Raw genomic sequence first — 26685 nt, 5'->3', positions numbered from 1 at the left:
TTTAACTTGTAAACTGTAAGAGATTCAAAGTCAATAAACCATGATCAAAGGTGGTGCTATATAATCTCCATGGAAACGATACTTTCAAATGCCAATACATTTGCATACCAAATATCATTGATTTAACATTATAGTGCCTAACAAGATTTTGTGAGGTAGACGAAATTGACTTTAAAACGATCGTATTGACTTTTGATGTGCAGAAATAGGCAGATCGGACATATTTTGACTTTAGTTACTTACTTCTTAAGTTTGGGATTAATTGTAATCAACATATTCCAATGAGACTGAAAAATGCTTTTTTTTATTATGATAAATAATAATTTTACCTGCCGTAGTCGTGCGTAAAATATATTTCGGTATTTCTCTTACGAAAATGACTTGTTTAATGGAACAAAACGTATTATTTGTAAACTTTCTCTTTACTCTTCACAATAGACTTTTAAAAAATAACCTTTCAACTGTATATTCCGAAAATTTTGTGAAAATCGAATAAGTGGCAATTCTTACCTTTCATACCTTAACTTTCATTGATAAAACATAATATTGACTCGTCCAGTATCCAGTTTGAAGGTCATTTTAGTTACCGTACACATTCATGCACGTTCTAATTAATCAATAGTCATATATGAAAAGCATAAACAAGTTTGAAGGTAAACTAATAACAACTTAATCCAATCAAATTGCCTACGATTCAATAACAATGACCAGTCCACATCATAAAAATGTATAGGGGTAAACTGGGTAGGGAGAAAATGTCAGATATATTAAGTTCATTATTTTGCAATAACGAGTAAAAATTTGTTAACCAATAGATTTGTTATAATTTCATAAACATGTCGTTATGTATTGGTATAGTTTTTGGATCTTTCATTAGCGTATTTAAGGCTGTAGAAAGTTTGGCCTTCAAAAGTCAACATAATCATTGACTTTATAAAGAAAATTCGCCTTTTTAAAACATTGAATGTTTCACAAATAATACGCGACAACAAAGCAAAATCATTTCTTAAAACACTGCAAAAAAAAATAATTCTGATAGATGCAGTGGCATTGTCATAAATTGCACTGGAGTGAACAGTGGTACATCAAACGTCGAATTCCCTCGCACAATGTTATCACACACTATAGCAGTTCATCTTAAACTGATATAATCACAAACTAATACATGTAAACTAAGCAAACGATTCAAAGTCATTAGACCATGACTGAGGGGATGGGGCCAAATATTCTCCATGGAAATGAGATGTGCTAATGCTTATACAACTGAACACCAATTAACATTGGCCTACCACTAATGGTCCCCCTTGAACTGACCTAACCACAAACTAATACATGTTAACTTAGCAAAATTTTCAATGTCTATAGACCATGACTAAGGGGGCGGAGCCAAATAATCTCCATGGAAATGAGATATGTCAATGCTTATACAACTGCATACCAAATATCATTGACCTACCACTAGTGGTTGCCCATAAATTTACCTAATCACAAACTAATACATGTAAACTATGAAAAGTTTCAAAGTCAATAGACCTTGACTGAGGGGGCCGGGCAAAATAATCTCCATGGTAATGAGATGTGCCAATGCTAATACAACTGCATACCAAATATCATTGACCTACCACTAGTGGTTCACCATGAACTAGACCTAATCACAAACTAATACATTGTTGACACTGCGATCGCCGCCGGAAACAGCATACCTATGTCTCGCTTTTTGACTCTGTCAAGGCGAGACAAAACACAGTTTTTATTTAATTCTTTATTTTTTATCTTTTTTTTTTACATGAATTGGTTTTTATGCATAAAATACATACATACTGATATTCTTAAAAATGAAGAATGACTGGTCAAACAGGCGTTTTATAATTAACACAACTATCCAATGTACAATCAGCCAATATTTGAGCAATGCATTATAATAAATTAAAACAATGGGGTAAGCATTTGATATTACTGGCAGTCAAAACAAAAAGTAAATTTCATGTGATGTGAAGTACAACTTTGAAATTTCCTACTGATTTGCCCTCCCCTTTTTGTTATCATTCACTCAATGATCAAAATCAATACGAATGTTTGCCCTTAGCTTAAAGTTTTTGTTATAACAATCATCAGGAATGCTCAAAATATAAAATATGGATAAAATTCTAATGTGCATTAAATTAAGTATACAATATTTGTTTTACATTCCAAACACTACCACTTTTAAGACTTTTTGTGAAGAAGTCAATGGTGTGTAACAACAGTATAAAACTGAACAAAATATTTGAAAATGCGTGCACCTCCTTATGCTACACTTTTCTTCCCTTTTTCTATAGTCCTGAATGTGTCTGTAATAGTTTTCCAAGGATATTGTTTAAAAAATACACATTCATTCCTTTTTCTACCACATGTCACATTTCAATTCTAATTTTTTCATCAAATATAACTCTTCAAGCCTTCCCCATAAATCTTTTTGATAGTTTCCTCCTTAAAATTTCTATTAGGTGATTTTTCCCCCTTGTTTTTTACATTCATCTCATACCATGCTTAGTCCTTATATAATTTTAACTGCCTGTAATATCACATTTCAGTATTATAAAGGACATGTAATCATATCCCAGTAAATACAATATCTAAACAACTTCCCTTCTAAAAAATCATTAAAATCATACAACCAAGATTGTTGATACATTTTTCATATACATATACAAAACCTGTTTTATAAATGATTATGTACAGACATGTTATTGCAACCAGTCATATTATGTTTTCAGAAAAAAAGCTTTAAAAACTTGTACCTGTATTCTAATCTATGACTATACTTGGTATGAAAAAAGTATCTGCAACCATATCCTGATTTCAGCTAGCTTTATTTAAGTATGCACACAACACATCATTTTCACTTTGTTTTGTAAAGACCATTTAATGATTTTAGTGAAATCTAAAAAGAAATGGTATCAAAATATTTAATTCTAAATTTTAAGTTGTCTAAAATACAATTTACAAGTCTTTAAAGTCTGTATCTTAAGTTTGCTGCTAACTTGCACATGATAAGTAAAAACACAAAAAATAATGTGTATTGATATGATACATGGGTGATGGATTACAAGGTTTGTCTTATTCTCCTAATTCTTTTTTTTTTTAAACTGACTAAACGCAGTAAATTCTATGGTCCAGGAGTTTATTATGAAAAGCAATCTGGATAATGCATCAGAATCACTGCAAGTTGTTCAAATTACAGATAATATTTTCACAATCTTAACCAAAAGAATACCACTTCAGAAAATAAGTATGCTAAAAATTTCAGCACAGATGCTAACAATTTCAGATTAATAATTTCATCTTATATTTTATATGCTACAATCGTTGAATACACAAAATTGCCATTTATTTCTGAACACTATTAGCATTTTAAAATGAAATTTCTAGGTAAATATTTCACAATTTCTAAGAGGTTTCCTCCAAGCAAATCATGACATTAAAAAAGTGGAAATATAAACTTCAAGACCATTTCTCGACTCTTACTTTTAATCACATTTTGAAAACCATTAGGTGGATATGAGTACATTGTATAATATAGAACCAAATTAGTTCTTGTCCCAATTTTTGCATTACTTTTCAGTGAAGTAAATGTTATAAAATTGATGGCACTACATTATTAAGATAGGAACATTAAAGAAAATAATACCCCTTATGTCCCATTATCTCTAGAAAGTTATTTTAGTATACAAAAAATATATATAAATGCTCAGCAAGTATACCCATCAAATCAAAAAAACATCACTGCCCAAGTTGCAAATTTTCAACAACAAAATTTCAAACAACCTTCCCACGACATTAAGCCACCTGACTGCAATTTGAACGTAAATATACTTTATTAGCACCTTGATTACCAGTATTTGCAAGTAAGCTCATAGGACTAGAATATAAGAAGATATGCATGTATGCAAACACAAAACATAAAGGTTTCATGTATGTATCAATATTCTGTCAATCAAATTGTTTTCTAAATAAACAATTTGATTTTTTTTTTTAGTTTTTTAATAATTTTTAGTTTCAAATATATTTGTTATTTTTATCATTACATGGATTTTTGAATACATTCAACATATGCATGGACATTAAAAGAACTATAAATATTCAAAAACATAAATAAAACCAGAAGAATTCAATCCATAAAATTTTAAACTGCACCATGCTGTAAAATATCTCTCATTATGAATATTAAGATTAAAATAATTTTATGTCGCAAAATAAACATTGTGCATGTACCTCATGAATATTTATTTTCAATGTTCAATGGATTGATAAATAGAATCTAGATTAATGACAAATTAAAACAAAAGTTGTAACAAAGAAATGTCTTACCAAAGTAACTTATTATGATGAATATTCATGAAGGTCTTTAATGTAAAGACCAAACTCAACATATCATACTTTTTAAGGGAAATATAAGGGGTACAAGAAATCAAAACTCATTTAAGCATTCATTTTGAAGTGCTCAAGCCACAAATGAATATTTGACTAAATCAGATTAGTCAGGAGACCACCAATAGACTAATGGATTTTAAAACTTGGCAAAAATTATTAGTGATGTAAAAAAATAACCCAACATAAAGATCTTGTTAAACAATAAATCATGCTTTTCAGATCAAGGTCAGGAAGCACCTTATAGGAATGCAATTACAATCTTCTAAGGAGGGGAGACAACGCTATCTTTTTATGATTCTCCTTAAAAATTATCTGACAGGACATATACAAGACTCACAATATTAACTTGGGTAACAAATATATTATAAGGCTTTAAAATGCATAAAACCATTTGATGACACTTTAAATTCCTATCTTTATACATAAATAAGGATTTCACCAAGTCAGCTTGCTAATGCATATAAATGTCTGTTTAACAACGCTTTGTCATCAAAAATCAATACTGAACAGTGCAGGAATAATTTTCAATATTTATTTACAAAGAATTATCAAGGTTTTAAAAAAAAATCAGGCTCAATGGAACATTATCATTTTTTTTTTGGTGAAAATAAATTAATTCTAATGTGTTAAGCCATTAATTGGCAACAATATGTACTGTAACTAACTTACTTGTAGTGTATAATAAAATCGTGTAAGATGTATAAATACAAAATGATACTGGCAACAGTTCTTTAGAACTGACTGACTGTCATAGAAATGGGCTTGGAGGCTATAATCTAATTATTCAACTCATCATCTTTTTCATAACAAAAGGTTTAAACCAAATCATGACATGATCAGTCCATAATCAGCTGGTCTCTTGAAGAAGGGCTGGCTGTTCCCTTGAGGATGGCTTGAAGACATGTAACAGGTAAACAGGGACATCAATTAATTTAGAATATACATAGACGTTTAGAACATTTAGTAATTTAATTTAATGTCTACAACATGCTGTATAGCTATCCTTCTTTATCATAACTGCATTTGGGGGGGGGGGGGCAACCTGACAAAACTTCCGATAAAAAATCCCTACATTGTATTTTATACTTTAAGGCCTCAATAAACAAATACATTGAGAAATCACATTATTCATCAATTTAAAAACAAAAGCACTAAAATATATGTACATTAAACATGTTTGATACAATATCTAAAATGTCACCATAAAAATATGAGATCACGGATTTTAAGACATGGAAAAATCAACATTATATTTACATAAAACTTCACGGTCATGTTATGGACAGTTCTAGAACATGATGGCTGTTTAATGGACTATTCTGAATAAAACTGAAAATAATACATATATAAAAAGTTATCTCCTGTTCACTTTAAATGGTGTATCGAAATTCAGTTACGGACACAAATACCTATTTAATTTGAATCGAGCAATCCCCTGTACATAAATATTATGAATAAACTCATTTGCATATTATTCAACATATGTTCCTACTTTAACATTTTTTTTCTCTTGAATGCAATGTTATTTGACAAGATTCAGTTGAAAAATTAATAATTTGATAAAAAAGTATATAAAAATCTTGATTTTATTACAAATGTACATTCATTTTACAATTAAAACAACAAAATGAGAGCCAATAACAAAATTCCTTAGCCAATTCAGACAAGATTCAAAATAATTGTGCATCGATACTAGGAAACTGAAATCCTTCAACTTCAAGTATCAACTGAAATTCAAAATTTAGTTTAGATCTAAAATGTTAACAATGAGATCGAAATTCATATTCTTAAACTGACTAGAACCCTGGTCAATGTTATCAGTATTTGCATCACATTTAACATGGGAAACCATACATACATACTCAAATATACATAACAAGGTATTCACATGCACATTTTACTAAAAATTCACACTTATTTGATTTAAAACTAAAAGTTCTTTTTCTGGTCTTATTGAAAGTTGCAAATATTCTTATTTATGAGAAGAGGAAAAGCCATTTCTTTTGTTATGACCATAACCTACATCAGAGAGCACTTCGGTAAGGGGTTATTATGTCGTTATGACCATAACCTATATCAGAGAGCACTAAGGTAATGGGCTATTATGCAAGTTATTATACTTGCTGCCTCCTTCTGGTGAAAAAAAGAAAATATGCTGTTCAAGCCTAAAATAATTTTAATTCATAAATTAAATCTATTGCTTAACTGGCAGGCATCCCCTTTGCTATCATGCTAAATAACACGTTAGTTAAAAAAATTCTTGTATAGGACTATTTTGAAGAATTATCACTGAGTTATTACATCATTCATGGCACAAAAATATCACAAAGTTTATGACAAAGCACTTACCATTTAATTACAAAATCTGATTATATGTTTAAAACAAAAAAAGAGCACTAATACTTCAAATTGCACTAACCTAGGATTATTTGAGTGGAGGAAAAACCCCAATATCAACAAGGCTTTTATGGGGACTTCAGAGTATATCTGAATAATTAGAAAAACTATGTGATATTTTATGATTCTTAACCTCGAGTTGAAAAGTTCATTTGCCTATACTTTGCGTTTTCCTCTGAAGCATGTAAAAAATACTGAAATCAATAAATTAACACAAAAATTTGTTGTAAATTAACTCTTCAGCACACTTTGTGCAACACAGCCAAAGAAAACATCTTATAAAATAATGATAAAAGATTAAAAAAAAAATCTTGACATATTTCAAATGTTACAATAATACTAATGTGATTAACAAATTATCATGTGCACTTTAAATAATGGGAGAACTTTACTCAATTATGCAACAATACTACAGTTTGCAAGTTATGATTATATAGAAAATTTAAGCTCAGAAGAGTTATTTATCAGAACAAAATACTTAATTTAAGTACTAAATCAATTCTCTAACATTTAAGTATATCTAAATAAAAAGCTATTTAGAACTTTATCAAATCTTATAAGTACTCTTATAGCAGAATGTACAGTTTAAAATCAAATATTAAATATTGACTTATACCACTTCTAATTTATAAATTGCTTTTTTATAGACTTAACTGCTTTTTTAGCATATTAAACATGTTAAAGGAACAAGGTCTTTTTGATTTTTTTCTGGGTTCTGAAATAACTGCCCCTTTTATTAAATAAAAATCCCTTCTTATGTTATATCAGCTATAAAAAAAATCTTCTGCATTAAAACATTCATTAGTGGCACCGTTCAAGGACAATTACTTTTCTTGACCAATCAAACTCCTTAAATCATTCAGCTGCAGAAATATTCACACCACAACATAATTTACACATCACAATATAATCATCATTTACACTGGCATAAATCATTAAAATCATGATTAAACAAAGATTCAAACACTAGTAAAAACTGATTCATTCAAAAATTACATCTATACACTCTCAAAACATGATTAAACAAATATGTCATTTATCGCACTGATTTGTAAGAATAATCACAATTTAAAAACAGTCACATGACCAAATCACATGATTAAAATATGGAGAATGGGATATCACAGAGATCCCAGAAAGTCTGGTATAAAACCACTCTCCACGTTCACTTTCTCAGAGAAAATGTTCTTGGTAAATACATAAAATGTTTTTTTCTTTGAGGATAAATGTTAGCCTTGGGTGATCTGTAGTTGTTTTTCTCCTTTGCTAGTCAATCCGAATTTGATTTAGGATCATATTTTAAATGAAAAGAAGCTGAAAAAGATTAAGTAAATATTAGTTACTATCAAACAAGATAAACATTTGTTATCATTATATAATTATAGAAATACAAAGTAAATATTTATTATTTTTTTATCTAACATATATAATAAACAATTCTATTTGATAACAAATCATCACATGACATGAAGTAATTCATCATAAATAGAAGCAACACTGGCTGTTCTGGACAAAAAACAGTTACTTTGTATTCTTTTTACATATTTTATCTATTTTCAAATTTAAGTGCTTAGACCTGTTGTTGTTATTATATAATGCACTCTATATTATATTCATTTATTATCATAGCAATGAAAGTTGTATTGGACAAATCTGCTCAAATTAAAACAATCACCTCTTGTACAATACCATGGATTGTCTTTAATAACCTTGTGATTATCTTAAACAATAACTTAAATTGTCTTGATTTATAACCTTGTGTTAAATATTTTAAGCAATCAAATGAATCCCACATTTAGTTTAATCGTTTAATAATAAGTTATTATATTTTCATTATCTCAATATTGAAATCTTGGAATTCATAGATTTAGATTAATACTTAATGTTTTTGTTTTTACAGGACCTTGGGACTAGATATATCCCTATTGATACCTGAAGAAGATCAGATTTTAATTTCCCTTTTCAGAATCTAAAGGACTATGAGTTAACTCATTGTTCATACACCAAAATAAAAATAACACTACATCATTGGCTGAATTTCAATTGTTTAACCCGTTTTAAACCAATCACAATCTTTAAGTGTACGCTTTTGAAAATATTACCCAGAATGCACTAGGTTATGAAATGGCAAATTACCTGACATGGATTCCATGGAGCTTTCTTTACACTCGGAGGATACATGATCAGTTGACCCACAGTTGGAACAAGTTGCAGAAGTGGTTCTTGGAGGCTTTCCAGCATTGTAGCCTGCACTGTTCCGACGTTGTAACGCAACTGGAGGAAAACAGCTATACTGAGCCCCGACTACATTTGGATATGGATGATGATTGATTGCTTGAAGGTAACTCGGAGGTATTCCATTTGATATTGGATAATGGAAATGTGGATGATGATAATATGGGTGGTGAACTATCCCGTTTGGATTTGCATTCATAAAAGGTGGAAACATCATTTGATTCTGTAGGTAATGATGATTTGGTAAGTGGACTTGATATGAGGGAACTTGATGGCTTCCCGTACACCCACAGGAAGTACACTGGGCATGACTGATGTGTCCATTAGGTCCAGAACAAGTTACAGGATTACCATTTGGCAATGGACTCTGATTTCCAGATCCGTTTTGTGAATCTTGATTAGGTGAAAGACCAGGATCTGATATTGATGGGGCCAAACCACTATTTCGAATATTGCCATTTAAGCTGTTTTGAAGATTCGCTGCCATAACAGGAGTCGCTGATGCAGTGACAGAACACATTAAGTTGCGGCCATTTCCACTGACTGTTGGAGATCTGATCATTGGAATCTGACCAGGCATTACTGGCCTACGGGTCAGTTCTGGACCATTGCTGCTGCTATTTGATGCTACAGTTGTAGTCAAAGTTTGGTTATCACATCGTTGGTACGGATAGGCATATCCAATACGACGTCCACCAACAGTGTCTGGCATACTGATTAATGTCTTATTTGGAAAACTCATATTAGTATGAGTAGGCTGAGCTTTGTAAGAGTTGTTAGGAATAATTAAACGCACGAAAGGCCCTTGTGTTGGAGTCGGATCTGACTGGTATCCACTACCACTACTGCTGTGCCCATGTACATTCTCAAAGGCATTGTGAACAGCTTGGAGAGGAGCTTCACTATTCATTTCCTCTGGGTTCTGACTAGGATTATGAACTTCCTTCTTACCATCCAGAAATGGAGAATCTACTCTATTTCCTACAAAACAAATAATGTGATATAAATGTTGACACACAAAAAGAAAAGAAACTATTAAAACATTATAACAGTGAATCAACACCAGGACCCTGGCTTCTCTTGCTTAAATTGTCTGTTGTTCATCCAGTGGTTAAATTTAACCCTTTTTAAAATCCTAAATAAAATGATTGAGATTTAAACTTGCTTCAGACATCTGTTAAAATGTTAAGCAAGAATACTTTTGTCTAAAAATATGATTCCCAGTTTTTACTAGATTGGAAAGGTCATTTGACATTTGATACAACATATTCTTCATTTTCTACAGCCACTTGGAATCAAATACTGATTATTCCATTTTACTGTTTTTTAGGTTTATGACTACCAAACAGACATTTTCAAGTCAACATTTTCTTTGCCCTGTCATCTTCTATATTAACAAGAGTGTGTCGATAGTACACAGATGCCCCACTCGAAATTTCATTTTTTATGTTCAGTGGAATGTGAAATTGGGGTCAAAACTGTAATTTGGAATTACAATCAGAAAATGGTCATATCATAGGAAACATGTGTTCTAAGTATCAAGTTGATTGGACTTCAACTTCATCAAATAACTTTAACCTGAAGCAGGACAGACAAACAGACAGATGGCCAAACAAACAGATGCACAGATCGAAAAACATAATGACCCTCATTGGGGCATAATAAAAATAAATTAAAAATGTGTCCATGGGACACAGATGAAGCACATGCTTGCATATGATTTAAAGCTATAAAGGGACATAATTGAAGAACAGTAAAAGTGACGCTTCTCAAATTCGTACTTGATCTGCATATTGTTATAAATATTGTGTATAAATATTCTCTTTGCAAAATAAAAGTAAAATTTCACAATGCATTTTCTATTTTGCTTTAATTTAAAGGAAAAAGTAAAAGGTTGTTTGCTTTGGGACTGCAGCCAACAGCATTTTACCCCCCATGTTCTGATTGTGAATATCCTACCTTTCTCACTATCCTCTGATGAGCTATCAACACCTTTCTGTGGAGGTTTCTTCTGAGGTACAGGACTAAGAGAGGGACTAGAGTTTACTCCTGTTCTGATTGTGAACTCTACCTTTCTCACTATCCCCTGATGAGCTATCAACACCTTTCTGTGGAGGTTTCTTCTGAGGTACAGGACTAAGAGAGGGACTAGAGTTTACTCCTGTTCTGATTGTGAACTCTACCTTTCTCACTATCCTCTGATGAGCTATCAGCACCTTTCTGTGGAGGTTTCTTCTGAGGTACAGGACTAAGAGAGGGACTAGAGTTTACTCCTGTTCTGATTGTGAACTCTATTTTCTCACTATCCCCTGATGAGCTATCAACACCTTTCTGTGGAGGTTTCTTCTGAGGTACAGGACTTAGAGAGGGACTAGAGTTTACTCCTGTTCTGATTGTGAACTTTACCTTTTTCACTATCCTCTGATGAGCTATCAGCACCTTTCTGTGGAGGTTTCTTCTGAGGTACAGGACTAAGAGAGGGACTAGAGTTTACTCCTGTTCTGCTTGTGAATCTTACCTTTCTCACTATCCTCTGATGAGCTATCAACACCTTTCTGTGGAGGTTTCTTCTGAGGTACAGGACCTAGAGAGGGACTAGAGTTTACTCCTGTTCTGATTGTGAATCTTACCTTTCTCACTATCTTTTGATGAGCTATCACCTTTCTGTGGAGGTTTCTTCTGAGGTACAGGACTAAGAGAGGGACTAGAGTTTACTCCAGTTCTGATTGTGAATCTTACCTTTCTCACTATCCTCTGATGAGCTATCAGCACCTTTCTGTGGAGGTTTCTTCTGAGGTACAGGACTTAGAGAGGGACTAGAGTTCTCTGATGACGAGGTATCTCTGGCAGCTATTACATTGTTTGGAATCGGGAAACGCATCATCGGATACATAGTTTGAGGTGGAGGCATGTACAATGCTTGGTAATGAGACATTGGTCCAGGAATACAATGTTCCATTATTCCATTTGGTAATCTAGTTGGTTGTTGTTTTTCTCTGAAAGAATTAAAAAAAAATTCAAAATACAACATTCAATGAATAGTGGCACACTTTGTTTTGACAGAACTTTATACATATTCATGTATAGTAATGAATCAGACTGCTATATCAATGCACGGTATAACACAATTATGATATCTAGAAATAAGGACAATAAGCACTTAAAAAATCTCAAATTTAATATGTTTTTGTGATATAATGCCATTTTTTTTAACCAGTTTTAACAATTTTGATAATAATCATTGGGAAGCAGTTGTATACATAACATCAATAGAATTATAATATTACAATGATGTTTATTAACAGGGGAAATAGCTTTCACTTGTTAAAAAGAGATGAATGATAAAAATAAATGATCTAAATTAGAATACTTCATTGTTTTCATTTCCTGCTAGATTGTAAAACTTTTTTATATAGCTACAAAAAAACAATTTCCTCATTCACTCTCTGTTTAATTCATTTTGTCATTGTTTTATATACTATTTTCTGCAATTTCGTTTAAAATTAAAATAAATGATTCATGTCATAACTATACCTTATCCCAACTAATTTGCCTAACTGATAGATGGACAGACAGACACACAGACTGACAGACAAATAAATTGCAAACCTCAAGTCCCCTTCAACTTCACCCGTAGGGGAATAATAAAGATAATGTATTATCTGTTATATTACCTTAACCTCTCGTCCAACATGTCCAACTCAGTAGAGAACCTGGTAGCATCTTCCATATTCATACCACATTCCTTAACCATCATATCTATTGGTAAAGCAGTCAACTGAAAACAATAAAGAACAGCATTGCTATAAATAACTTGCTAATTAGTCAAAACAATTTCCAATATATTTCTTCTATCCTGATTGATGCAAAAATGCAGATATTTTGTTGCTATAAACCTTCTGAATATGTTTTATCCCAATCTATCAATAACTGTGAAAGTACAAGGGATTAAAAGGCAGATGTATACTTGGCAATATGCAGCCTTTAATCAATAATTGACATTGAACAAAAGAAATGAAACAATACTGTGCAATTGAATTCAAACTTGATCTGTGTTTTGTGGTAATAAGCATTGTTTACAAGTTTCATAACATTTGGTTGAAGCAAACTTAAGTTAAAGAACTGAAAGCAACTTTGGGACTTACGTACAGATGGACAAAGGTAAAACTTAATGCCCCCTCCGCTACAGACACAGCTACAGTTGGGGCAGAAAAATCAGATAAATTCAACTGCTATATGAGGATTGTAATGATATCCTATGTGAATAATTTTATCGGTTTCCAAGTGCTAAATTGACACTATTCCACGCTGATGCCAGGAATACTTTGTATACCATTTTCTTTTTTCAATTTTGTTAGGACTATATCCTTCAGGGGTTCAAATTAGTGGTGGTCCGAGGTCCGCGACCTTCCACTGTTGCAATCGGACTTTCATTTTAGTTACTAGCTACGTCCGACGTACCTTTGATTTGAAAGAAAATAAAAATTAACTTTGCCGAAATTTCTAAACGATCTCAAAAAATTACTTTCATCTTTATTATTCATGACAGCGATGTTCATTTTGTTCATCCGCTAGCTATATACCGAAAATCGCCGACAAGTAATGTGAAAATCCGAGTAAGATCGTATCTGACTGAAAAACAACATTGAAAAACAATGGGTGCCATATAAGTCCATATAACCGTAAATGAAGAAATAATAATACTGCATCAGTTTCCGAGGGCGGATAGGGGTAATTCCGGGTTTCCCGATCAAATACAATAAAATAAAACCAATCAGGTGACAAAATACAGATATGATGGTGAAATATAAACACTAGAATTGAAAACCAAAAGATATATGGAACAGAAAGAAAAAGCAGGAAATATTTTATACAGAAACTCAAAATTACAAATGTTCATGTCAAAATCCAATCAAATGTGACAGACGTTTTCTTTATCATTAATAAATGTTGATATTACATGTAGATGTTATTATAGTGTAATCATATTACTACAATTCCAAGAGGTAATTTCTTCTCAATTTTGAAGGGCCAGTAAAAATCTGGAAGTTTCTTACTTTATTTTCACAGAGGAACAAATATAATAGTGCAACTAGATATTATAATCTTAAACAACTTTGAATTTGAATTGTGTAAACTTTAATTGTATACTTGGGTATGAATTGAACAATATAAAAAAGAGATACATATAGCCCTTTATATCATGGTAAAATCCAAACATTGTAGTGCCTTGAGTGAGCACTTCTCTTCCAAATCTCACCACTTTATTTTTTAAATTCATAATATACAAGACAATTACACATATTATTCAACATTTTATACAACAGTGACACTGACAATGATTCGAAACAAGCTAACCTAACACCAAAGGCACATTAATTTTGTATCTTACTGAGTTATGAAATATTTCATGTAAAAGTACGACCTGGAATTTAGGTTGTGGACCTTTCAGTTTGGAGTGTCAAAGGTCCTGGACCTTCCAGTACCAAATGTTAATTTGAACCCCTGATCCTTTAACACGATACAATAAAATTTAGTTTGCTGGACATGTTATTTACTGTGGATTCATTTTTGGTGGATATAAACTTTTGTGGTTTAACGAAAACTTGAAATGTTGTGGATAGTTAATTTTATCGTTATATCGAATCCTGCATGCAAGCCTACAGAAAATTTGTCATTCATTAAACATTTGAATTCATGGTTCATCTGTACCCACGAAATCCATGAAAATTGGTATCCAACGAATAATAATGCCTTATTTTTCAATTTATCTTATCACTAGCCTGACTAACCTGTTCTATAGTGAACTTGTCTAGACCACTTCTATATTTCTGTAGTTGAAGTTTATTGACAAGGGCAGTAATCTGATCCATACCAGTATCTCCAGGAGAGTTGGAACGACTGTTGTTTGGTGAAGCATGACCAGAGGACGCTGGAGATTGATAGGGAGGCCTAAAATTATAATTTAAAAAAAAACATATATTAGACATTATCTTTTTTTTTTGATTTTCCATGGCCATCCTTCCAATACCTGTCAATGACTGAAAATGAAAATACAGGTCATGACCTCCACTGCATGACCTGGAATGAGGAAGAATATGTCAGGTCATAACACATACACTTTTTTCAGTTGAATTTTAGTATTTAAGATTTTTTTGTTATAATATCTATAAAATATAACATATACTAGTTCCCTACAAATTTTCACTTTGGCCCTTGCTCTAGCTGGGAATATTCCTTCTTTAAGTAAAGCTATATTTTCTTTCTACTGATACACAAACTTGACTACTACATAAATGAGGGAACTAATGGTCTGTCAGAGTAGAAACCTACCTAAACATAGGTCCAAAATAAGGTACATGTTGTACTGTCATTGGTGATGGTATACAATTCACTGAATCTCCTGAAAAGACAAAAATAATCATCTTGTAATTTTTTTTTCGTTTAAATATTAATATATAAGTTATATTCAAGATACTAAACATTGTGGTACATTCATATGTTTCTATAGAACATTTGGCTTCTTACAATCTCAAATCTGGTATATGTTGAATCTGGTCCATAGCTAAGAAAATAAATTTGAATTTTGTCAGAAACGCTTTATACTGAGGGCTATTCCAGAAAAATGTGTATGGGGGGTTGGAAGGCACATTATATTAATAATACATGGGTGATGGGTATCAGAGCAACTTTTCACACTATAATGCACTATAATTCTCAAATACAATTGTCTGGGTGGCAGTGCTGACAAAAACTGCCTTCCAACACCCCCATACATTTTTTTATGGAATAGCCCTGACAAAATTAGCCATTACTGAGATTATATACTGAGAGTTGTCAGAGCCAGCCAATCTTACCCTAGAATATTTTGCTTGGACAAAAACACAATGTCATGCAAAATGGTATCTCAGTTCATATCAATGATGTTAAAATGAACACTTCAAATAAAGTACTGAAAGATGTCTGCCAAAGTTTATAGTTCAAACAGAAAAAAAATAATAATAATAAAACACGGTACTGTATGTAAAAAAAATCATGCAGCAAATAACTATTAACAAAACAGATATGTTAAATCCAGGAAGTCACAAAAACAACAGATTACTGGTTTACATCTTTTAATAATTCTATCAAAGGAACCAGCTCAAATTTAAACAAGTGCACATACATGTACATGTATAAAATGAAATAGTAAATACAGAAAACTTAAAATCAACCATTTAATCTTACAACTATATAGTTTTGAATTAAAAATGTCATTTAAATCTGTGTGATCTAAAATTGAAAAGCCGTCGTAGGTGATCTTAGAAACCATGTGGCTGATTTGCATTAGAAAAATCCTAATAAGCAATTAATAAAAATAATAAAATGAACAGTGATGTTATAGCTGTTCTTCATCTTCATGCTAGACTTCAATGATAAAAGTAAACATATGATTTTGTCTCAAAACAGAAAAAAAAAAGAAGCAAAATCATGTTAAACATGTTAAATGATTTATGTAATGAGTTAGCTGTGATGAAACTGTCCCCCTGATAGATCATGCAGCACTGTTCTCCAGCTCCAACAATAAGGCAAACAGCAACATGACAATAGATATTCATTCTGGTAAAGTTCTACAATCTAACAACACACTTCTAAACTAACATATGTCAGTTCATATTGGGATAATGTATAGAGATCACTCAATTCATACTACTGATGACTACCTATTAAGATATAGCTATTTTTATGTTAATATTTTTGTATATATAATTTATATAGATATAGATAATGTAACAGAATCTATTCTACCCAAGGTGCGATTGTGAAAAAAAAAGAAAATAACAAAATTACAGAAATTCCTGGAAAATTTAAAACTAAAAATTATAAAACTGAGAGCATGTCAAATGCTATCTATATATTGAGGTGGCAAAAGGAACAAATGTGATGGATTTATATGATGAGGATAAATGTAATTATTGTCTTTTAAATCATTAACTTTTTTATTGCTCTGAATTAAAGAGTGCCTTTCAAATATTTTTTAAAAGGTTGACCGTAAAAAGTTTAAATAATATGTGTGTCTTGAACTTTAAGATAAACTTCTGTCCAAGTTTAATTATACTTTAAAAATCTATCATGTTAAAAAAGTTTATCCCAGACTCTAAATGTCAACCGCCAAAAAAAATAACTCCATCTATCAGCAAAAAACTGAAAAATGAAGAGAAAATATCTTTTAATTTTAAAGTTTCCAAAAAAATGGTTGAAAACTTATTTTATCAGTTAATAAATAAATGCAGTTTAATACACAAATGTCAGAAAACAAAATAAACATACAGTATCTTTTTGTTCTAAATCACTCAATCAGTTATACTTAAGAGTATGATGAACTAAACCTTCTTTAACAATTTAAAGAATTGTGATTAGTATACTGATCTAAGATAGCATATTATATGTAATATATCAATTAATATTTGTGTAAACAATTTTCAGATGGCATATACAATCCTAGAAAGAGTATGAAAACTACACTCGTAGGCATGTGGTAAACACACAAGCTGTACAATGTCAAGCAGTGACACACCACAGTAATTTAAAATCTTCCTACCTTGAGGAAAATTAGAGTTGTATACAGTGAAAGACTGCGTTGGTGTGTAAGGTGTAGTACACATTGATTCCATATCTAAACAAGATTGGACACATTAATTTATATTGTGATCATTAATCTAGGTCACTATGCCCTGATTTGTACTTTCAAATAAAAGTAATAGCATTCTTTGTAATTTTTCAAAATAAAGAAATGTTTAAATCAATGTAAATGATGAATCTAATCATGAAATAGTGGGTTTTTTTATCACAAAATTGAACAGCCAGAAATACAATTTTAACTCGTGTAAAGAAATGACAGAAAAAAAAAAGATGATTTTATTTCAGTGTTCTAGAACTTTTTTACTAGACAGCCTACAAAATATACAATGGCTATAATGCATCTTTTAGTTGAAATAATTAACTTCTTATCTACCACGGGCGATCATACAGTTCACTACTACATACAGCTTATTAGTTAGCTACTGCAGCTGATTTGTAGGCTAACTACCAGAGATATTTTGCAGTGTGATAATTTTTACGGCGGTGCAATTAAATATGAAATTATTAAGCAATTACTGTATAGAAATTAAAAATAAAAAATGCATTTAATTCACAATTGTTTGAATTTTTATATTTCTGATTTTGATCCAATTATGTTCACTAATTAAGTCAATAAATATGTTGAAAAACTAAATTATTTGTCCAAATGTCGTTATCTAACTCTGGTTCCTCCCTTACTATTTCCGATTAACTGATATCACTGCCGATTTAGAAGTAGCCTTCTAACTTCACTTTCGTCTATACTAGACTGCTTAAAACCCTCAAACTCTTCATCTTCTTCCTCCGATTGGAAGAATGAAGCCCATTTAACGGCCATTGTTTCAATCGCATTTCGCAAACAAAAACACGTGTTAAAAACAATGTATTTTAATGTAAACATATTACCTTTCAATGGAAAGGAATATACGAGTTGAAAGTTTATTCATTTGTAAAACCGAATTTGATTGGTTCATTTCGGGATTCCCCCTAGGTATTGTCCAATCTAAAGAGTTTTAACAGTGGTATATTTTACGGGAATATCCGTCAACACGACTGTGCATGCATTGTTTACAGCGGATAGATCAGTCACTGCGAATACACAGTTGATCTTGCAAGCGGATTTATCAGTCACTACGAACTAAACGGTGTTAATTACTGCGTATATATCCGTCAGTGGTAGATAAAGAGTTAACGAGTCATAAAAGCCCCATTCTGCAATTTCAGAACTTTAAAATTACATTATTTACCTTCTGTACTACCTTCGTTAGCATGTGGAATGTCAGGTAAAGCTGATTGTTCAGGTAGTGGTGGGTTATTCTGAAAGTTGTCTCCCTTCCAGAACTGTATGAAATGGTCCGATTCCCTGACATGTTTTGGTAAGCTGGACAAGTAACTACAAAAGATAAATATAATCATTTAACAACAGCAATTCAAATAACTAGAGGCTCTTAAGAGCCTGTGTCGCTCACCTTGGTCTATGTGCATATTAAACAAAGGGCACAGATGGATTCATGACAAAATTGTGTTTTGGTGATGGTGATGTGTTTGTAGATCTAACTTTACTGAACATTCTTGCTACTTACAATTTTCTCTAATAATAAACTTGGCCCATTAGTTACAGGGGAAAATATTTTGTAAAAATTTACAAAAATTGACTATAAAGGGCAATAACTCCTTAAGGGGTCAACTGACCATTTTGGTCATGTTGACTTATTTGTAGATCTTACTTTGCTGAACATTATTGCTGCTTACAGTTTATCTCTATTTATAATAGTATTCAAGGTGATAACCAAAAACGGCAAAATGTCTTTAAAAATTACCAATGGGGGGCAGCAACCCAACAACCAGTTGTCCAAATCATCTGAAAATTTCACCACAGATAGATATTGACTTGATAAACAATTAAACCCTGAAAGATTTGCTCTAAATGCTTTGGTTTCAGAGTTATAAGCCAAAATCTACATTTTACCCCTATGATTTATTTTTAGCAATGGCGGCCATCTTGATTGGTTGGCCGGGTCACCAGACACATTTTTAAACTAGATACCCTAATGATGATTGTGGCCAAGTTTGGTTAAATTTGGCCCCGTAGTTTCACAGGAGAAGATTTTTGTAAAAGTTCGGGACGACGGATGCCAGACGGCAAGTGATGAGAAAAGCTCATTTGGCCCTTTGGGCCAGGTGAGCTAAAAAGTAATATTGAAGTGTTCTCCTGACACCTTGACCAAGTTTGTCTGTTGCATTTGATGAATAGGACAGCTGACAACATTCACCTTAAAAACAAACGTTAAGTAAACATGTTATCTGCAGTTATCTGCATGAAAACAGTCTCCTTCTGCAATTTTAACAAAACAAGTAAAGACTTCGTTCTCTGTAAACAGGTTTAAATCACTTACAAGGCCAAATAAAGTTCAAACATCTTAATCTTCAAATAAGATACCAACATACTCATTACTCAATCTCTCAAACAAGACATAGATTTATAACTATGATTAAGACAGAAAAAATAGCAGCAAACTGACATTTTCTTCAATTTTTCCAAGACTAATGTATTAATTTTCAACCAGGACTAAACTTAAAATATTTCAAAACAACCTTCAGTGTCTAATTTTAATACCAATTTAATCATGCAAATATCAGTATAACACGTTTTTCAGGTTTAATTAAGTATAAAGGTTTCAAGATTAATCTGTTCCCTTTTATTACATACTTCAGGTTTGGGGTTTTTCTTCAAAAGTCAAAAGATCTGCTATTTCACAAAGATAATTCTAAATTTCATTTATTTTCAATCACGTTTTTGAATGATTTTCCTTTATTCAGACAGTTAAATGAACTATATGAAATTGCCTATAGTTATTACATAATATTCATTGACATTTTTATATTAAAAAAAAAAAGTTACTGTTACATAATGTTTATTAAATATTTCTTGTTTACAGCTACCAATTTGAATTATGCAATATGTAATTTTCTGCAGAAAAGTATTTTTGAAATGCAACTTCATTTTTTACCCATGTAAATCCAAATATTGTATATGATACAATCTCTGCCAGCATATGAATGAACTTATTAATCATAAAATTCTTTAAGAAGGGAGGATCTGTGTTTGTTGCTCAACTTATTAAAATAAACTTTTTTCACAACAAAAAACCTTCTTAAGCCGAGATCTCTGATGATTACAAACTAGAGGCTCTCAAAAGCCTGTGTCGCTCACCTTGGTCTATGTGCATTTTAAACAATGGACACAGATAAATTCATGACATAATTGTGTTTTGGTGATGGTGATGTGTTTGTAGATCTTACTTTACTGAACATTCTTGTTGCTACAATTATCTCTATCTATAATGAACTTGGCCCAGTAATTACAGTGGAAAATATTTTCTAAAAATTTACAAAAATTTATGAAAAATGCTAAAAATTAACTATAAAGGGCAATAACTCCTTAAGGGGTCAATTGACAATTTTGGTCATTTGACTTAGTTGTAGATCTTACTTTGCTGAACATTAATGCTGTTTACAGTTTATCTCTATCTATTATAATATTCAAGATAATAACCAAAAACTGCAAAATTTCCTTAAAATTACTAATTGTGGGGCAGCAACCCAACAACAGGGTGTCTGTTTTGTCTGAAAATTTCAGGGCAGAAAGATGTTGACCTGATAAACAATTTTACCCAATGTCAAATTTGCTCTAAATGCTTTGATTTTTGAGTTATAAGCCAAAAACTGCATTTTACCCCATGTTCTATTTTTAGCCATGGCGGCCATCTTGGTTGGTTGGCCGGGTCACCGGACACATTTTTTTCAATTAGATACCCCAAAGATGAATGTGGCCAAGTTTGGATTAATTTGGCCCAGTAGTTTCATAGGAGAAGATTTTTGTAAAAGATTTCTAAGATTTACGAAAAATGGTTAAAAATTGACTATAAAGGTCAATAACTCCTAAAGGGGTCAACTGACCATTTTGGTCATGTTGACTTATTTGTAAATCTAACTTTGCTGAACATTATTGCTGTTTACAGTTTATCTCTATCTATAATAATATTCAAGATAATAACCAAAAACAGCAAAAATTCCCTAAAATTACCAATTCAGGGGCAGCAACTCAACAACGGGTTGTCAGATTCATCTGAAAATTTCAGGGCAGAAAGATCTTGACCTGATAAACAATTTTACCCCTGTCAAATTTGCTCTAAATGCTTTGGTTTTTGAGTTATAAGCCAAAAACTGCATTTTACCCCTAAGTTCTATTTTTAGCCATGGCGGCCATCTTGGTTGGTTGGCCGGGTCACGCCACACATTTTTAAACTAGATACCCCAATAATGATTGTGGACAAGTTTAGATTAATTTGGCACAGTAGTTTCAGAGGAGAAGATTTTTGTAAAAGATTTCTAAAATTTACGAAAAATGGTTAAAAATTGACTATAAAGGTCAATAACTCCTAAAGGGGTCAACTGACCATTCGGGCCAGGTGAGCTAAAAATAACTGCATGAATTGTGCAAACTTCCATAAAATATACAGGTATCCATAACATTTGTCCATGTTTGAATAAAATATATCTTAAAAGGGAGTAACTGAAAATCAAGTGAAAACTATTTGAAAAGGCAGCAAAATGAACTCAAGAGGCAGTCCTTCAGAATAAATCTAAACAAAGGAGTAGGTCTGGTAAGGACCGACTTTGGCCTCAAATATCAGGTTCATCTGATGAAAGATTTTGGCTACTTTTTAAACACTTAAGTGCCTATTTCAGTTGATTCAATTAGTTTATGTAAAAGATTTTTACTGATTTAGTCATTTAAAACGCTCTGATTCAAGCTTAAATGTGAAACATCTTTCAAATATGCCCAAAAAAGTCACTTTTCAGATGGTTTTTGTCAAAAATGAAAGTGGCCACATCTGTGTTCATCCTCAACCTTAATATATGTTATGTATTATCAACAAATACAACTTGCATTTCAATATTAAGAAAAAAACACAAATGCAGCCACTTTCATTTAAGACGGAAACCATCTAAAATTTAACTAAAACGCTAAAATTGTGAAGATATTAGTAATTTAGCACAACTTAATGATGCTAGTACCCGATATATGTGCATTGGCATTGTATTGTCATAACAGCCCATATTTAGGTAGCAGAAGCGTTCTACTTTCCAATAAATAACTAAAAGTTTACATTTTAACAATTTTGTAAAACTGCTATATTTTGGGGATAAAAAAGGGTCTTACCGAACCTTCTCCTTTGAAATTGTTTCACAATTATTTACAAGGAAATCTAAATTTTTTTTTATAAATAAAAAACTACCAGTGTTTCTTTTGCAGGCATCTTAAAAAGGGCTAGGATATCCTGTTTGTATTGTTTTATTAAGTCTTCAGTTAAAAGTTTTTGGGTGTTTGACTACTGTCAGTAATGAATTTGCTCATTGTTGAAGGATGTACAGTGCCATGTAATTGTTTAAACCAAAGTCCTTCCACTTTTAATTGATACATATCTCTATGCAATCATAACACATTTTCTTATTTTTATATTAATATCCAAGTATTTATTTCCATAAGAGTCATGTCACAGGTGTACGACCCTGCATCAATCAGTTCTTACCTTACAAATGAAGTTACTTGCTGATGTCCTTTATCCTGGTTATCATCTTTCTGTGGACTTCCTGATAAGATAAAGATATCCATAGTTTACATACATTTTCTGATCTTAGTCATCAAAAGAACTGAGAATTCTATTCAAATTCCAAAATTTTAAAAACTTACTTTGAAACATTTATGTATAATTTTGCTTACTATAGGTTGATTTACAAATGAGGCTAAATGTATTGAAACAGGAGGTAAGTTGATCAACACTGAGTTTTCTATATATATATGAATACAAACCTAAGTAAAATGACACTCCATCCTGTTTAATGTTATCATCGTCAGGAAACTGCTGATACACCTGTAATAAACACAACAGATTTTTATTATATCATTCTATGTATATATAACATGTAATATTTTACCACTCTATAAATTGATATATTAAACTAAACAAGTTACATATGATTCTATCAGAAAACCAGGTGCTCCTCAGGGCACAGCTTTATACAACCGCAGAAGTCAAACCCTGAACAGTTGGGGCAAGCAAGGACACAACATTCAAGTTTGATATAGCTCTGAATTTGGATTGCAATAAAATTTTTGACATAATATGAGTTTCTGACACAAAACAAATGTCAAGATCTTACAAATCTATTGCCCAATATAGTGCAATTAAAGTTTTCTTCTTTTAACTTTTCAAAAATTTGGAATTTGAGAAATTTGAAAAAATAAAATTGAAAACAACTACAGCCCCCCTTTTTTTTGTAATAAGTCCAAAACCTGACATTTCTTTATACATAATATACAAGAAGTGTAAGGGAGGTAAATCAGAACATACCCAACATTGTATGTTAAATGTTTTAGAATTACCTCCCTTACACTGCTTTTAAATTGTCTTAATTGTCCATTGACCAGAAATACCTTTATTTTTCCCCTTTTTTGCCCCTATTTCCGAAACATTTTGAGCCATAACCTTAAAACTACAAAAATGATTATTTTGGGTCCCCTTTTTGACCCCTAATTCCTAAACTATTGGGACCATAACACCTAAAAATCAATACTAACCTTCCTTTAGTGGTATTGAACCTTCTTGTAAAAAGTTATAGAGATCCATGCACTTAAACACAAGTTATTGTCTGTAAACTAGAAAAATGCTTCTTTTTTGGCCCCTTCTTCCTACATATTTGGGAAAATTAACCCCAAACTGAATCCCAGCCTTCCCTGTGTTATATGGAAACTATGATGGCATGAGTAGATCAAGTAAAACCTATGTAGATACTCAGTAATTAAAGTCTATGTAGATACACAGTAATTAAAGTCTATGTAGATACACAGTAATTAAAGTCTATGTAGATACACAGTAATCAAAGTCTATGTAGATACACAGTAATTAAAGTCTATGTAGATACACAGTAATTAAAGTCTATGTAGATACACAGTAATCAAAGTCTATGTAGATACACAGTAATCAAAGTCTATGTAGATACACAGTAATTAAAGTCTATGTAGATACACAGTAATTAAAGTCTATGTAGATACACAGTAATTAAAGTCTATGTAGATACACAGTAATTAAAGTCTATGTCTGTCAATAATAAATGGTTTCCTTTATGTTGTTCATTTAGACCAAGTTTACACTGACAATAAAGATCGATCTTTACTTGGTCATCTTTACTAAGATCGATCTTTGGTCCAGTGTAAACAGGTAAGATCGATCTTCAATCGGACTTAAAAAATCTACCTCTAGAGGTGGTTTTAAAAAAATCGATCTTATTTGAATAGATCCCACACTACAACATAAAATAAAGGTCAGACCGGTTCCTTTTATGTTGTAGTGTAAACGCACTGGATTAAATAAGATTTCTTGTGCAATGTAAACACAAAATGGTCTTTTTAAGATCGATTCAAATAAAGATCGATTCAATTACTTGGTGGTGTAAATGGGGTCAAAGGTTACTTTCTACCTCAACCTGAGAAGAACTTGCATCTTTACTTTTATCCTGATATAGTTATCTTTATCTGGCAAATATGACCTTTTTTGAACACTTGATGCATAGTTAAAATAAAATCAATCATTCAGACTTAACACAGGCTTTATTTCCATCTTGATATCATTGAACTGCCTGCCAACTGGCTATTCCATATAGAAAGTGCAAAACAAATCAGGACTATGTGAGGCATTTTAATCATTTTAATTGTATAATGAGTTCTGGCCCTTATTAGAAGATCAATTACAGGGATGGCATAAGGATAGAAGTGATATACATGTCCAAATCAATGTTATATTTATACCTTTTGATGAAATTCTCGTAATTCTGGATATGTTTTGTTGACTTCTGTTTTTTCACCATTAGACCAAGAGACCTGTTAAATAATACAAACAAGATATGTAACATGTTCAACGAATAATTGTGAAAACTGTTGATCTTTGTCATTCAGTAATAAAGATTTTTTAATAAACTGTGAATTATATACTTTTGCCATTCAGAATATAAGAATTTTTTTTTTTAACAACGAATTATATTTTTTTTTATTTAGTTTATAAGATGGATTTTTTAACTGTGAATTATAGATAAAATATTACTTTTCTTTTCGTTTCAACTCTATTTTGAACTCAATTTTGTTCATAAACCAGGCCCTGCAGTTTATAAAACACTTGAGTTTCAAGCACTAATATCCCCCTCCAAGTACAGAGTCAAGTTTTATGACCAATATCACAGACTGTCTTGTTCATTTTCAAAGTTCGTAAACATCAAAAGGGAGATAGCTTGCTTTCACCAAATGTTCTATTCAAATTTTATAACAAACAAGAAGTAATTGTAACAGGATGCTGTTACGAAGTCTCCCAAACAAAGCTCCCATAACTCGCCATTCATATGTTCATTTGATTTGATTTTTTGTCCCAAGAATATATATGAGACAATATCTGAAAAAGTCTAGTTTTTGGCAATAAGAAAAAACCCCAAAAAAATTCTTTAGACCCGGTATTTTTATAGCACAAATCGAAGAACACACATTGGGGATCTAGGAACTGTTGTCTGTAATTCAAATAATTGTTTAATAAGGAAACAATGGCAATTTAAAAAATGGTACAAAAAAATCCAGTTCTTTCCTGTTACCAAAGTGAATCAATTTTAAAAAGTTTCTAATGGGAATAAGGAATAAGTTTAAGACACTATTTGTGGTTTACTAGTATATCCTGCAATAGTTTATCAAATGTCAATAATTGATTTTAGCATTTGCAATACAAAAGGTTTAGAAATATACTTAAATATAGTCAGATATGTCGGTAACATGAAAGAATCTGGAGTAACAGGACAACGGTAACAGGACAGAGTTGGTAACAGAAAGGATTTTTCTGCTTTATTTTAAAGTTTAAGAAAAATAAATCATTTTAGATTGGTCACAATTGGAAGATAACAGCAAACAATGTCATTTATCCTTTGAAACTGTATTTG

General features: G+C 31.5%; 1 protein-coding gene across 2 annotated transcripts in view; it reads right to left on the bottom strand.

Moving 5' to 3' along the window:
* Window positions 1-1747: 1747 nt before the first annotated feature.
* The window catches only part of LOC143080588 (uncharacterized), a 38415-nt gene continuing 13477 nt past the window's right edge, over window positions 1748-26685 (bottom strand). The window contains exons 4-14 of one of the 2 annotated variants that reach the window (XM_076256498.1): window positions 25520-25591; window positions 23525-23585; window positions 23244-23304; window positions 18894-19039; window positions 17627-17701; window positions 15379-15448; window positions 14838-14997; window positions 12720-12823; window positions 11785-12041; window positions 8947-10026; window positions 1748-8124 (exon numbers count right to left, since the gene is read on the bottom strand). In XM_076256498.1, coding sequence (XP_076112613.1) covers window positions 8081-8124; window positions 8947-10026; window positions 11785-12041; window positions 12720-12823; window positions 14838-14997; window positions 15379-15448; window positions 17627-17701; window positions 18894-19039; window positions 23244-23304; window positions 23525-23585; window positions 25520-25591 — 2130 coding nt within the window. In that variant the 3' untranslated portion in view covers window positions 1748-8080. The remainder of the gene's footprint in view (window positions 8125-8946; window positions 10027-11784; window positions 12042-12719; window positions 12824-14837; window positions 14998-15378; window positions 15449-17626; window positions 17702-18893; window positions 19040-23243; window positions 23305-23524; window positions 23586-25519; window positions 25592-26685) is intronic. The other variant, XM_076256499.1, reaches the window with a different exon arrangement.

The sequence above is a fragment of the Mytilus galloprovincialis genome, chromosome 6, assembly GCF_965363235.1.
Source record: "Mytilus galloprovincialis chromosome 6, xbMytGall1.hap1.1, whole genome shotgun sequence".
Classification (NCBI taxonomy): domain Eukaryota; kingdom Metazoa; phylum Mollusca; class Bivalvia; order Mytilida; family Mytilidae; genus Mytilus; species Mytilus galloprovincialis.
Note: the sequence above shows the minus strand (reverse complement) of the source record. Positions and strands in the feature narration are given on the sequence as shown.